Genomic DNA, 14825 nt, shown 5'->3' on the forward strand with positions numbered 1-14825 from the left:
TCCTTTAGCTGGTTCTCTGCAGCAACAGGTATTTCAAAGGTAGACTGCATTTGTACACAGAGGTTCAATTTAGATATTTTAGCTAAAACCTACCGACAGACCTAACATCTATAAATTTGTCTCTTATTTAAGCAAGAGTAATATGGACTCCGAGGGCTACATAACACTATGTTTTCCAATATAGAGATGAATCCCTGTTGTAAAAAGAATGGTACAGAGAATGTTGCTGTTGTTTTAAATAGATTTGAGGACAGTCCCAATTTTGTGTACAACTGACTAAATAAGCTCTTTCATTTCCATGCAAGTGTTATAAAACATTACCATTCACATTTAGACTCACAATAAAAAAAATCTGCTCCGCATTTGCCATCTACTATAAAGTAGTAACAGAGCACATAAATCAAAAAATTGTTTTCTAAGTTTCATGTCACCTTTCAAAGTTAACCAACTTTGTACAAAGCAATACAATCGAACCAGATGGACTTGGGGGGGGGGGGGGGGAATGCTAAAAAAAGAATAGAGGAAAAATTGGGGGAAAGTGTGAATGTGGAGGCTTCAAAGCTGCCTGGCGAGATGCCTTTAAATGTTAAGAAAGCGCACGTCTCTTGGAGGTGTGAACAGATTCTTGAATTGGAAAGAGAGTTCTAGAGTTCTAGCTGGTGTAAAAATGGAATTTAAATATTGATGTCACTGGAGTTTACAATTTCAACATCTAATGGGCATAATAAAAAACAAAAAGAATCACAAAAGGGGAGAAGGACTCTGAGATTCTATTTCTATGTGGAATGTTGCTCTATTAAAAAGCTGAAATGCTTGAAATAATTATAACATGTATATCGATTGGTTTAGCTTTATATGCTCAGGTCTTCTCTTTTTGTGGTGGTGGTACTGGTACACCGCCACCCTCCATCACTGCCTGTTCCTACTGAGAAACACTGATAATTTCCAGGCCAAATCTGGGTCCTCAGTAGCAAAAAGAAACATGAATGAATGTATAAGGACAGGGGAGGGGAGCCAAACTGAAAGATCTTGTGATCAGATTTAGAAGATTTGAAATATAATTGGAAAAAAATGTGGGGAGGGATGAAATGTTAGTTTGGATATTTAATCTTATATTATTATAATGTATCACTGTGATTTTATGCTTGTTTTTTGTTTATTGTATTATTAATAATTATAAATAAAATTTAAAAAATGTTAGTTCTTAATTGCTTTCTTAAATGCCCCTGGTTTTGAGGAGCTCCACATATTCAGATTCCACTACATGTAAATAATGGCAGTGATGCAATGAAACATGAGTAGACAACCAGTCATCATGTCCACAATCACATCTGCTGCAATCATGAGAACAGCTGCGGCCATTTCTGCACCTTTGCAGGCATGCATGGAGCTGAAGAGGAGCCACACCTACTCACGCATTGGGGAAACTGACTGTGAACCAGCCCTCAGTGGGCTAACTTCCTTGGACTATGACCTCAGATCTGGATCCCACCTTTGGCACTCCCTTCAGCATCTCTTTTTGCTGTTAAATTTTATTGCACAGGATGGGATCTGTTCTATGTGTTCATATAGTACCTCTTGGTACATTCCCCCCGCCCCATTCTATAGTCCCATCATACAAATAATTAGTGGATCAAATACTGACTCCATAGATCTTTATTAAATGGCTTCAATGTTTTCCTTTAAACCGTTTTTACAGAAGTAGAAAAGTATAAGCCACTGTAGCACTGGTCAGATCAATTTTGGAAACCATTCAAGGTGTTTTCCCCTCTCTAGCATCTTTCTGTAAATCAGGGAGTAATGGCATGGATAGAATTCAAGTTACCTCATAGCCTTCCAAGCGAGATCCAATCTCCTGCTTACAGATGAGAATACACCTCCTGCCTTTCAGGTTTTGTGTTGCTATAGATACCGGATTCCTCTCCCACAGGCTGCATTTCTGATACAACCTTCAAGACCCATTAAGCCAGCACTACTGCTACTGTTCAACCATGGCGTTTATTGTTAAACACTGTCCTTCAGTACACAGCATCCCAAATCTCTTTAGAGTGAGTGAGGCTCAATTGTGTGCGAAAGTGAAATGGGAGGGTTTAAAGGAGAGATTTGGAGAGGAGGACCCCCACCCTGAGTGCTTGAGTCCAAGCAAAAAAATGATGGGATGGAGGATACTCAATACCAATAGGAGTCAGACTACATTTCATTATCTCAAGTGTGTGAAGGAAATGGGTTAAGGTAAGTGGAGACTTCAAGAAAGGAGGAGAGGTTTATTCACAATCATATCTAGTTAACTACCAGGATCTTGGGGAGGGGGGGAATACTGGATTAACTACATGTTGGTGGTCGTATCAGAAGTCTTTCATGTGTCCTTCTTATGTTTCTGAATGAAAAAAGGTTCGTTAAAAAACTTGAATTTAAAAAGGAGGAGTGAAGGAGAAGAAAGCAAAGGACAGAAGGAACTGGACAACAGCAGAACACATCAAAATGGGCAGAATAGGCGTGTATACAGGACAGGTTAAAATTAATTTACAGGCAGTGCAATTCTTTCTCTCTTCTCACACACACAGATGTACACACAAGACACACATTGCTTGCACACCATTCTAATAGCAGCTTTGTGCTTTATAATAAGCAAACTCTAGGAGGCCTGAGACTCTAGCACATGTGTTCTGACTTCACCCCAAAGCAGAAAGTAAGAACATTCAGCACTGCTCTGCAGAAACAGGGCCTTCTTGGTCATGGCACCATCCTTATCTTTGGTCATCTTTGATAAGGTGATAAGGATGCTATAAAATTACCTCCATGTCTGAGAGGAGACAGATGGAGTGTAACGACAGGGTCTCAGTTAATTACTATCAGCATTCCACAATTAAGAAGGGTAGAGCTACCCATCTATCTCTGAGTTTGATATGTGTAGCTCTGCCCTCGCAGAGGAAGGAGAGCTTGTACCTGAATAAAACTTGGGTCTTAAAGGTGCCCCTGGACTGTTTTGGACCGGGGGGGGGGGGCTCTGCAGCTTACCTGGCTGCTTCTTGCTCTGACTGAGGGCTGCTGGGAGCAGGAGGTGGGGCTTGTTGCATGTGCTCGCCCCCCTGGTCTCTTTACTACCGGAGCTCCGCTCCTGTGCACTCCTGCAGGAAATGACCCCTGGTAACCATATAAACTAAGCTTGTTACTCCAGGTTGGTCCTTGCATCTGTTAAATACCATTTATTATGCTTATACGAATTTGCTGCTCACCCTCTATATGTATGTACTGGTAACTTCCATTTCAATGTATCTGAAGAATAAAACTTTGTTGGTTCTAAAGGTGCTACTGGCTTCAAACTTTGTTCTACTCCCCTACCACCTCCCAGAGGGTGGGGCCTTAGAGGAAGACCCCCTTTGGAATTTCCAAAGCCCCATATAGAGGTGGCAATCCCCAAGAACTCCGCCACGAAGATTTAAATTTTGTGGCCGCTGATTATTCTTTTTATTTAAGAGTAATTAAAAGGCATAATATATTATAGATAAGATATGAGAGAAATTCTTTGGGATAACAATAACTATCATTTTATTAAGTGAGTATAATTTGAGTTGGAGTTTAAGGAAAGAAAAAATAGTGTGTTAAGCGTGCACTGGCAATGACGGGGGGAAATCATTTAGTTTCTATAACCATTATAACTTAACAGCCATTGCCAGTGATATGATGTACAAGAGGTTGTAACAGATTATACAGCATTATAAAAAGTGTGATTTGTGTTGTAAGCATGTGAAAAGGAAAATAAAAAAAATATTTAAAAAAAAAAAAACTTTGTTCTACTGCTTCAGACCAACGTGGGTACTTACCTGTAAACTCTAAAATGAGTGTTGGTTTACATTTCTCATCTGAGAAATCTCACTTTGAGTTAAATAAGACACATATATGTCTGTGGAATGATTCAAAGGTGGTTCATATGTGAGTCTCCAACAGGAAAATACAACTGAAGTGAGACAAAAGTTATAGCAACAGCAAGCTTAGTCCCTTGAAACTGCCCAGAAACCCAGAAACTCCCTTTTCTTTCCCATGACTCCAACAGCAGATGAAAGAATATAAAGATACAAGATTAAACTGAGTTGACCTATAGTCAGATGAACATGGCTCCTATGAAGCACTTGCTCTTCAGCAGATTCCCCCAGTTCCCAATCTGCCCCATTTCACACGTCGCAAACAAGAGGTGATTAGGCTACCTACAAGTGGGAACCCACAAGGACTTGCGGGAGGCATACTATTTCCCCCTCCCCCATTCTTTCCCTTCCCTGAAAACTCTCACAGTCTCTCCCCCTTTCCTGCTTCCTTCTCTCCTTCCATCCCAACTGCCATCCCAATCTGCCCCCCATACCATCAGCTTTCCCCTCTCTCCCAGTAGCCTCTACATAGAAAAATTATGGCCCAGTTGTGTGCTGTCAGCCACTGGGCTAGCCCACTTACATTGCAGGGAACCCTCAAGGACTTATGGAGGAGTACCTCACTTTCCTCTGTATCATTTCCCCAGTTCTTCTTTGTCTCCTCCTGGAATCCCCCATATCCTCTCCCCTTTCCCTGCCTCATACTCTCCTTCTCAACCATTCACCACCCTATCTTATTTACTTTATTTGTACCCCACATTTCTCCACAGTGGGGACCAAAGCAGCTTACATTATTCTCCTCTCCACCTTTTTGTCCTCACAACAACCTGTAAGAGGGGTTAGGCTAAAAGTATATGACTGGCCCAAAACCACCAGAGATTGTTGTGAGCTTCCACAACAAGATGGGGATTCGACCCTGGTCCCCCAAATCCTACTCTGAAACTCTGATCACTACATCACACTGGCTTTCATAAGGTGGCTGCTGCTGAACATGCAAGTCAGGTGGTATCAAGTCGCCCAGTGGTGCTACCAGGCCTCTGATGAGTCCTCCATCAAAGGCCAAGGGGCTGTGGCTCAGTGACAGAGCCTCTGCTTGGCTTGCAGAAAGTCCCAGGTCCCTGCATCTTCAGTTAGGACAAGACAGTAGGTGATGTGAAAGATCTCTGCCTGAGACCCTGGAGAGCCACTGCCAGTCTGAATAGACAATACTGACTTTGATGGACCAAGGGTCTGATTTAGTATAAGGCAGCTTCATGTGTTCAAAATATACCTGGAAAGGACCTTGACCCCTCCCCCTGCCCTTTACTCACAGAAACCAAGCCTGAAATGCTATGGTTGCTAGTAATAGCCTCTGAAAGAATCCGTTTCTTTAAGCATACAGGCACTCCTTTTATCACTTGGCTTTTTTTTTAATCCTCCAGTGTTGTTTTTTAAAGAGTTCAGATTTTCTGCAAATTTGGGGCGTTTTCAGGTTTGTAGAAAGATCTGTCTTAACTGTTCACAGCTCCAATCACTGGGTTTAAGTATCCTTAGATTTGGCCGACTTCGCTATTAGAATATATGATATGTTTCAGTAACAGCACTCAGATGGCTGAGCAGGTATTTTGTGTAACTGGCTTCCTGCTGTGGAAATGGCAGCTCAGTTGACCTCTGAAGACAGTGATTGGGAGAGTGGCAGAGCTGTGCTATCAACAAGGATGATCAACCTGCCTCCAAAGGCTCATTGTCATTGTGCAAAGGGCAATCTGCAAGTGTATGTGTGCATATGTTTGGTATGAGAGGATTCAATCTCACTTACCCTCCATTTAATCCTTTATGGATATGTCCTTAATTTCTATACAAATTATCAAAAAGGAAACTATAGGTCAACTCAGTTTAATCTTGTATCTTTATATTCTTTCATCTGCTGTTGCTTCAGAGGACAGAGTGTGTTCCAACCAGTAAGTTTAGCTGCTCAGCCCTGTCCTGTTGTATGATTAATCACACAATCATGTTGTGTGATTATTTTTATTACTATTATGATTATACAAGTGGGGGGGGATGCTAAAGGACTTGCAGGGGGCATTTCATTTTCCCACACCCTCCCCCACTATTTCCTCTTTCCTTTTCCTGAAAGCCCCAAAAGCCTTTCCCCTTTTCCTGCTTCCTTCTGTTCTGGGAACACCAGCCAACCTACCTTTTATCTGCCCCACCCCATTTTCAGCTTTTCATCCTTACCTCCCCCTGGCAGCCCGTTCTCAGCAAACGTCTGGCCAAGTTGTAGATGGCCCAGTTGTGCGGCAGCCATCACTAGCCCAAAGTCAGGCTGAGTTGTGTTGTGTCCATCACTGCCCAGGCCAGGCTGAGTTGTATGGATAATGAGCCTCTGGGCCTGTCCCTGGTGAGTCCTCTTCCACCAGAGAACACGACAATGAAGGGGGACAGAACAGGACCTTTTCCAGGACTGTTTTTGGTCCACCCTTACTCTCCCATCCACAGCTTTGTTTTCAGAACGCAAGGCTTGGAAGGTTAAACACTGTTGTTGTGGCTGCCTAACAAGAGCTCTCTCAGCCCCACCCACCTCACAGGGTGTCTGTTGTGGGGAGGGGAAGGGAAAGGAGTTTGTAAGCCGCTCTGAGACTCCCTTGGGTAGTGAAGGGTGGGGTATAAATCCAATCTCTTCTTCTCTTCTATGTCTAAAAGCAAGAGGGTCAACAGAAGGAACACTCCTACTGAGGTTATCTCTACTCTGTTGACATAAACAAGGTGCATTGTTGGCAATTAACCAGACTGAAAAGCTACTTTCAGGATCCTTGAAATATCAGTTATGATTTTGTAGTTTGCATCCATTTCCAACCACGCTGTTTATTTCTGTAGCTGAAAATATTCAAACAGCGTTCACTATTCAGATAAAGAACCCTTCTGGTTGAGTACTTTTTTCCTTGGTATGTGCAAACGGTCTTGCCAGAGAAGAAGAGAGCAATGGTGCTCTCCAAGATCTCTCGCCCTAAGTTTAGTCCAAGAAAAAAAAAAAACGAGGGTGGGGGGACTGGCAGCAAGCAGACAACAGAAACATCATGTGAAGCACACGTTAGTTCTCCAATAGCTTTGCAACGTCCCCCACCCCACCCTGTACTGCTGAAGGGCAGGAGAGCAGGGAATGCTGCTCACATTAGGCTGCAAATGAGCGTTCACAGTGCAAATGACAGAAAAAGAACATTTTTGAGAGGATTAAAACAGAGGCTGGAGGAGGAGGAGGAGGGTCTGCTCTCAAATAAACGAGTGGAGATTGGAAGGTGGCCCAGCAGGTCAGCCAAAGGAAAGGCATGCTCTGTAGATGAAGGGACTACTAAGGGTTTTACTATCAGAGCTCCCCTACTGAGAGTATGGTGAAGCGTGGAGAACTTACTGAACGGATCACGTGAGATCACTGAGCTGGCCTGACAAAACTTGTTATTTCCCAGCACAGCAGCTATGATACAGTGTAAGTGGTGATAAGTGGGGAAGCATTGCCACGGGAACCTGAAACGTTTAGAGGGTGTGGGCAGAGTTGTTTAATCAGCAGAGCACAAACCAGACAACAAACTGCTATAAGCTATTCTAATGCCTATTTCCTAGCAGAGGCAATAGATTCGGTGCTAAGGGGCTGTTAGGAAGATCCTGCATTGGGACAAAAGGGGTCCTTTAGATTAGCAATGAAAACAGCAAACCGAATTTTGTGGGGAAGATAAAGAATCAGACCAGCAGACTAAGGCAAGGCTGTGTAGAAATGGCGGGAATATAACCTGAGGAAGTGAAGCTACTCTTGCATGAGCAGGTGGGGAAGTGTACAACGCTAGATATAAACAAGAATTAACTAAATTCTATTTGTAAAGTGGGATCAGTCCAAGTGTGGGCAGGGTACAGAGAAGGACGGGAGAGTTCCTCTGGGACACCAGCAAAGCTGGCTCAAGCCTAGGCAGGTTTCTCTGGCTTTCATAAGCAAATTTCTTTGGAAATGCTCATAAAACACAGCACAGTCCCCTTGGGTAGCTTTGGCTCAGCAGCAGAGGAAGGAGGGGATGTTGATCCTGCACAGAACAATTTCACACAGCTGAAGGGAAAGAAAAACAGAAAGAAAGGAGAATGGATAACACTATTGCAGAAAAAGGATCGGGATTCCTTCCCATGCCACAAAGAATACAATGAACACATTTCAAGTCTTCTAATAAAGAACAAAAGGTAGCAAGAAACAACCAGAGTGACCTTTTACCAGAGAAGCTGCTAGGAGGAAAACTCAGAAAGTGAGGTCTTTTGTGATGAGAAAACAGACTTCGGTTTCCTATTGGAGTCTTGCACATCTCAGGCCAACATGTGTATCAGAGACAAAGCTACCTTTTCAGAGGACAGCTGCATGCAAGTGGACTCACCGAGGTGTTCTGGCACTGGATGCTGGTGCTGTTAAAGCGCAGAGCAGTGACACGTGTGGGACTGCCGGGGATATGGAAGATGCACTCATAATTGCGCTGACCGGACTGTGGCTGCGGTAGGTTTTTAGCTGTCAATGTGATGGGCTTCACCACACCCACAGGAATATATATCTGGGTGGAGGGAAGGATCTGTGGGCAATCCTGTAAAAAGAGTGAAAGACAACTGGTTTTGAAACAATATGGATACAAGAGAAAGCACGCCTGCATTTAGAAACACCGATTGATATCTTCAGATTCAGTATGCCATGGTTAACACAAACAAGCCTAATTGGGTACAACACGTAAACTTTATCCCATACACAAGAGTTCCGCAAGGGTAAACCAAGAGCTCCTAAAGTATGTTCTTCAGGGACACATTCCACTGGCTAGTCTTTCACTATAAGCTTCCTGTTCCCATCAAACCATGTGCTTTAGCCAAGCGACTCCTCTAGCCTGTTGCTTATCATCTGCCAGTATTCCAACTCAACCCTGCCAAGTCTGATTTTTCATGCTTCTGCCTTCCTTGCCAAACTGGACTCCTGCACTAGGCTCCCACCTGGCCAGGCCAAGCTTCTCTCAACATTTGCTTCTTCCCTTATCCCTTTTATACTTTCCAGTCGTGATGCTATCGTGCTTTGCTGGACGTGAGTTCCATTAAAATACTGCATACCATGCAAATGTTACAGCTGGACCTCAGAATGGACATTGATTCTCGACACCCCTCTTTACAAGTGGCAAGGCCAGTTAACACTGAAGAATTTGCAAAGATGGTACAGCATCATGGCTTTGTTTACATAAGTGAATACACCCAGGGTACTGCTGTAAAAATTGTTCAGGGATACCTGTTATACAGTGAACACACACTTTTTTAGAATGGGATTATGACGTCTTTGCCCCCCACCCCTTCAAGAAATAATGGTAAATTGAAACATGACAGATAGTCAGAGTTCTTGGTTCCACATCCTATAGTGCAAACAGCCTTGTTCTCTACAGTGGGAAAAGGTATTATCAGAACAGGAAGATCAGGCCTTTCCCCTGTTAATACTCACACAAACTTCTTATTATTTGAAGTGCATTTGTTAAACAAATTAAACATTCAATGTCATTATGGCTCAAAGCAGATGCTGCACAACTGGTGGCACATGTGCCTGGATTTGCCTGTTAGATCCAGCTGAGATTCTTGGCTCCTTCAAATAGGGGCAAGGGGGAACACAAACCATTTGGGAAGGCAATGTGGGACGAGCACCTAACAGTGAGGGCTATCAGCATGAAAAGAGGACCTTTATGCAGCACTCATGAGATCCACCCTCCTCTGTGAGCAACATTTTCAAGAGACACTGCCATTGCTCTCATCCTAAAGTGGGCGGAAAAGTGGGCACTATAATCAGAGAGCCTATGTGAGGCAGCGTGGCGGATAAACTACTAGACTTGGGCCTGGAGGAGGGGCCTGGAGTTAGATACAGCCACAAAGTTTACTGAGTGACATTGACCAAATCACTATCTCTGAACTGCCCTAACGGAGGGTTGCTATAAAGAAAAAAACAGCATGGGGAAGGTAGGAAGAACCACATGTGCTCCCTTTAATTTCCTTGCAGTGCTTATAATTATTATAATGAGAATGGGTTTTCCCCATGAAACACAAGGAGGAAAGCCTATCCTTTACCTCCTCACAGGCAACAAGCATACTTAAAACTAAAGGGCAGAGTGTGAATTGCCACGTTAGGGAGGAGGTGCAGCCCAGCTGATTCAACACTAGTCCACCTCCTTTCTTAGCTATAAATGAGGACTATGAAGAAGTGCAACCTTGTCGCTCCAGGTGTGAGAGAAAAACACAATTAAGGCCTCTCTATTTAGAGATCCCCATGAAGCCGGAGTTGCAGAGCACCTGGCTGGCATGTGAAAGCATGCCAACAAATGATGGCTTTCTCAGTGTGTCTGACCTAGAAATCCAGCTCTGTCCTAGTGCAAGGAAATCACCTGGAGGACTTGCATGAAGCCAAAGATCAATCATCAGGAATTTCACAGACCAGCCTAAGGGGGACCCACTAGAATCTCCCACACACCTTTGTGGCAAAGGGGCACGTATGATGGAAATATCATAACTGCACCTATCCTGGAGTTCAGTTAGTACCACAGCTATGGCGTCACTAAACCTTCAGTGAGTGGCTTTTCTGCACCTTGGCAAGGCAGAGGGTGAAATGTTTTATTGCAAACACCAAGGTTACTCTCAGAGGACGACCCTGACCGCCCACGGCACAGGAGAACAAGGAGAGAATAAAAATAAACAGGGGTGGGGGAGAGAGAGTAGTACACATTGGCAAGAATTGCCTGATGCAATCCCCAAGCGGGGGAACCTGGGCCTGGGGGCAAAGACACACCTGCTTTAAATAGCAGGGGGACAGAAGAATAACATGTTTTGAAGCAAACGGTTAACAGGATAAGAAACTGTGCTTTGCTTAGGAGCCCACAGGCACATTCACCGGAGACTCCAACAGAGGGCGGGCCAACTCCTTTCCCCCAGTGTACGGATAAGTTTAGCCCAAGCCGTGGAGGCTTATTCCAGTAAATAGCGCTCACAGCAGATGCAGAAACAAGCAGCTAGGGATGTGTTTATGCCAGGAACTGCTTGCAAAAACACAAGGCTTGGGCACCTCAGAGTGCTCATTAAGGCTCCCAAATACTTTTTCCTCCATAGGGTAAAAGTAAAGGGAAAGGGAAAGGGAAAGGGTCCCTTGCTCGAAAGCCAGTCGAATCCGACTCTAGGGTTGCAGTGCTCATCTCCGTTTCCAAGCCAAAGAGCCAGCGCTGTCCGAAGACTTATCCATGGTCATGTGGCTGGCATGACTAAACACCAAGGCGCACGGAACGCTGTTACCTTCCCACTGAAGTGGTACCTATTGATCTACTTGCAATTTCTTGTTTTCGAACTGCTAGGTTGGCAGGAGCTGGAACTAGAGACTGGAGCTCACTCCGTCATGCGGCACCCGGGTCTCGAACTGCTGAACTACTGACCTTCCACAGCCCCTCCAGAGCAGTATGCCATCTCCAGAGTCAAAAGGAAGTTTGGGTTTGGAAATCAAAATCTTCCCCTCTCCTCTGCTCCCTGCCAAATGTCATCTTCTTGATTTCTCATGACCTCCCCCCCCCCACACACACTGCTTTCCATGGGTTAACTCAATACCCTGACATGTGCAAAAACTGAAGCAGAAGCTCTTTATTGAGAATTAAAGCTACCTGTTGCGGGATGCCCAGGGCAAAGTGACTAGATGTGCATGATCGAATGCCACAGAAACATAGGCAGTGACTGAACATGCATACACAGCACTCTAATACAAAATGTGTATTTGTAGCTGCCTAGGCAAGCATAATGCATGAGCTAATAACCCCCCCCCCCAAAAAAAAAAAAAACATGCACGCATTTTGCTGACTGTTTTTTTGTGCCGGAGCCCATTCAACCTTGCTCCGTCACATGTTTGGTGTCTGCAGGGAGCAATGTCTCATCCAGCAAAAATTTTGCCCTGCTAAAAACAGGAAGCACCTGGTGCTTAGGAGCTTTTCTAAAGAGTGTTGTGGCTCAGCACTCCATGATGCTGGGCTCAGGAGAAAAGGCTGTGATGTTGGATAGGCCTCTTCCAGCTGTTCCCTGCCTTGTAACAGCTAATTCCAAGGGCTAATGAGAACGCCCTCCTTCCCCAGGCTCCAAGTGCTTGTACTCTCCATAGCCAGGCCTGCTTATTTTCAGAGTGCCTATTCTTGCCCAATGCAAGCATCAAAACTTGGGAAGAATTCGGGGTGTAGAGAATGTCAGCATTGAGGGTAAGGTGCCAGTCCTCACAATTCCAATCAAGCAGGTAAGAAAGTCTCTTGCTAAGGCCTCCTCTTCACTTTGGGAACATCTCGAGTCTGGCCTGTTACATTTAGCACTTTGCTGGTGTTTGATTGTGATAACTGCCACACGTGTAGAACACTGCTGAATGTAACATGTGTTGAATGGCAAGTTCATGTTTTTAAATCATGACAGTTCATAGAGCCGTCCCCCCCCCCACACACACAGCAGTTGTTAATGTTGTTTCCAAAGCTTTTGCCCTTGTATAGCATGGCTACTGTCTAACTTAGGCTTGCCAAGTCCCCCTCCCCCGGGGGGCGGGGAAACCCCCACCCCAGAGACCCGTTCCCCGCCGCCAGCGGATCGGGCCCCGGGGGAACCCCACCCCCAAAGTACGTGACGTGCACGTCACCCGGAAGTGACGCGACCACGCCGAGCACGCTGGGGGCGGGGCCAAGGTCATCAGAGGGAAAACTCTATGGTTTCCCCTCGGATGGTCGTGGCCCCGCCCCCAGCAAGCCCAGTGTGATCACGTCACTTCTGGGTGACGTGGTTGTGGCGCGCGAGCGCTCCAGGAAAGAGCTGGGAGTCCCCCGCTCCAGCGAAAGGTAATACTTGGCAACCCTAGTCTAACTGCATTAAAACCTTTTGAATGCAGTTTATCAGAGCAACACTAAATTGTCATGTCAGGACTTTGAAACACAACCACAGAAAACTGGAGAATTTCCCACTCATTAAGACAGCTTGGCACCATTTTATTCATTTATTTCCTTGTCCTTCAAGGTGGCTTACAAATCCCAAATCAAATTTAAAAACACACAGAATAAAATAAAACTACAAATAAACCCTCCTCCCCTAAAAAAGATACCTGTCGTTAGAGCTTCCAAGCCCCAAGTGGCGGTGAGGAATATCCTGACCTTTTAAATTTTTCTCCCAGGATGCTGCCCTCCACAACGCTCCTGCTGGTAGCCAGGCAATGCCTAGCAACCCTACCTGTGGTCTACACCTCTGGCTAACGGAAGGGCTTTGCAGCACTTCCTCGTCCACCTCCTCAGGAAGCCCATTCCACAGAGTGGGCGCCACAACAGAAAAGGCATGTGCTACAGCTAACGCCAGCCAGTCTTCCCTAACCAGGGTAGACACCTGGCAGGTGGCAACCTGAGGACAGCAACAGGGACATACTGTGTAGCCAGACAAATGATGTTGCATCTGACATGGACATAATGCAAATATTCAGAATAACATGTGTAAAAAATGGCTTTCTGTAATGACAACCTAGAAAATTAACACGCCAAATGTGTGGTATTCATTACAAATACATAATGCCCCCTCTAAGCTGTAGTCTTGTGAGCAAAAATGCTACTTTGTGAGCTATTGGCATTAAAATTGTGAGCGAGCGATTCAGCTACATAAATTAGTTTGCTCTGGAGCCATCCTTCCTGAGCTAAGACAAAAATGTGTGAGCTGGAGGCTAAAAAATGGTGAGCTAGCTCACACTAATTCAGCTGAGAGGGAACACTGGGCGTAATATAAAATTAGAATCCTGTGCATGGCCTTAGACCAGGCCTTAGATTTGACAAAATGCAATTTTGCCTTTCAGCTTGCTCTGGCAAGGCGGGATATAAATCAAAAGTAATATATAATGATACATAATAAATTCATGTGTAAAGAAGATGAGAACAGTCTGGGAAGACAGGAGTCTGCAAAAGCAATTAGCAAAAGAAAAAACAAATGCAGGATTCCTTTTGACTGCAGAGGCATCAGAGGATGGGGTTCCCAAGCCTGGCCCAGATCCCTAACTCTCACCTTCATTATGGCTCCCCTGCTTCTCCTTTCCTCTCTTTTTTCCACAACGTCACAAAAAAAACCCCAAAAATCAAATATTGTTATCACAAATGCAAATTAATGTGGTGAATTTGTATATAATTGGCCCAGGTTCCTAAATATCATAGACAACTTCCAAAAAATGCTTCCTGACTCAATGTAAAACCCATATTTTCTTGAAATATTAGAATAATGATAGCCTGAGCTGATTTCCCTTTGTTCAGCTACTTTAGCTACTTTCTCATCACACCAGATGACATGTTATTAATACCAATTTAAAAGATGTAGAAGAGAGATGAAAACTTCCCAAGGCCACTCTACTGCTGATTACGAAGGGGTAGCTGAATTAGTCTGTTATAGCAAAATAAAACAAAATTTCAGTGGCACCTTCAAGACGAATAACATTTATTTTAATATGAGGTTTTCTGAGCCACGGCTCACTTCCACAGCATCCAATTGCTCACTTGCCAGGGCAACCAAGGAAAAAGGGACAGCTGAAAAAATGTGGGATGGTAATTCTCCACAATGAACAGCTGTCCGTGAACCATTCACCAGTTGAACAAGAGATACTCTCCCCTGCCCTCAAAAAAGCAGGTAAACAAATGTACGCTTTTATTTAGGAAAACATTTTGTTGTAATTTCTAAAAATCAAATGATCTAGAATTCTAAAAGTAACAGAGGCAGATATGGGATGTGATGTTTTAATCCCTTTTATCCCAAACAGTAGTCTGACTACATGGTGATTCCCGTGGGACAGAAAAGAAAAGGGTCTCAAAAGCCCTCAGGATACATAATTCACACATGCAGCAAACAAGATGAGCACATCATCTGTTCCCAAGCAAACTGAACAAGAGTCTTGACTCCCTGCTGCTTTCACACATTCCT

At 44.3% G+C, this 14825-nt stretch overlaps 1 protein-coding gene across 1 annotated transcript in view; it reads right to left on the reverse strand.

Annotated features, from left to right (window-relative positions):
• The window catches only part of PLXNA1 (plexin A1), a 354542-nt gene that overhangs the window by 112677 nt on the left and 227040 nt on the right, over window positions 1-14825 (reverse strand). Inside the window, exon 9 of the mRNA XM_015409413.1 lies at window positions 8252-8452. Coding sequence (XP_015264899.1) covers window positions 8252-8452 — 201 coding nt within the window. The remainder of the gene's footprint in view (window positions 1-8251; window positions 8453-14825) is intronic.

Source organism: Gekko japonicus, unplaced genomic scaffold (genome assembly GCF_001447785.1).
Source record: "Gekko japonicus isolate JY-2015 unplaced genomic scaffold, Gekko_japonicus_V1.1 scaffold762, whole genome shotgun sequence".
Classification (NCBI taxonomy): domain Eukaryota; kingdom Metazoa; phylum Chordata; class Lepidosauria; order Squamata; family Gekkonidae; genus Gekko; species Gekko japonicus.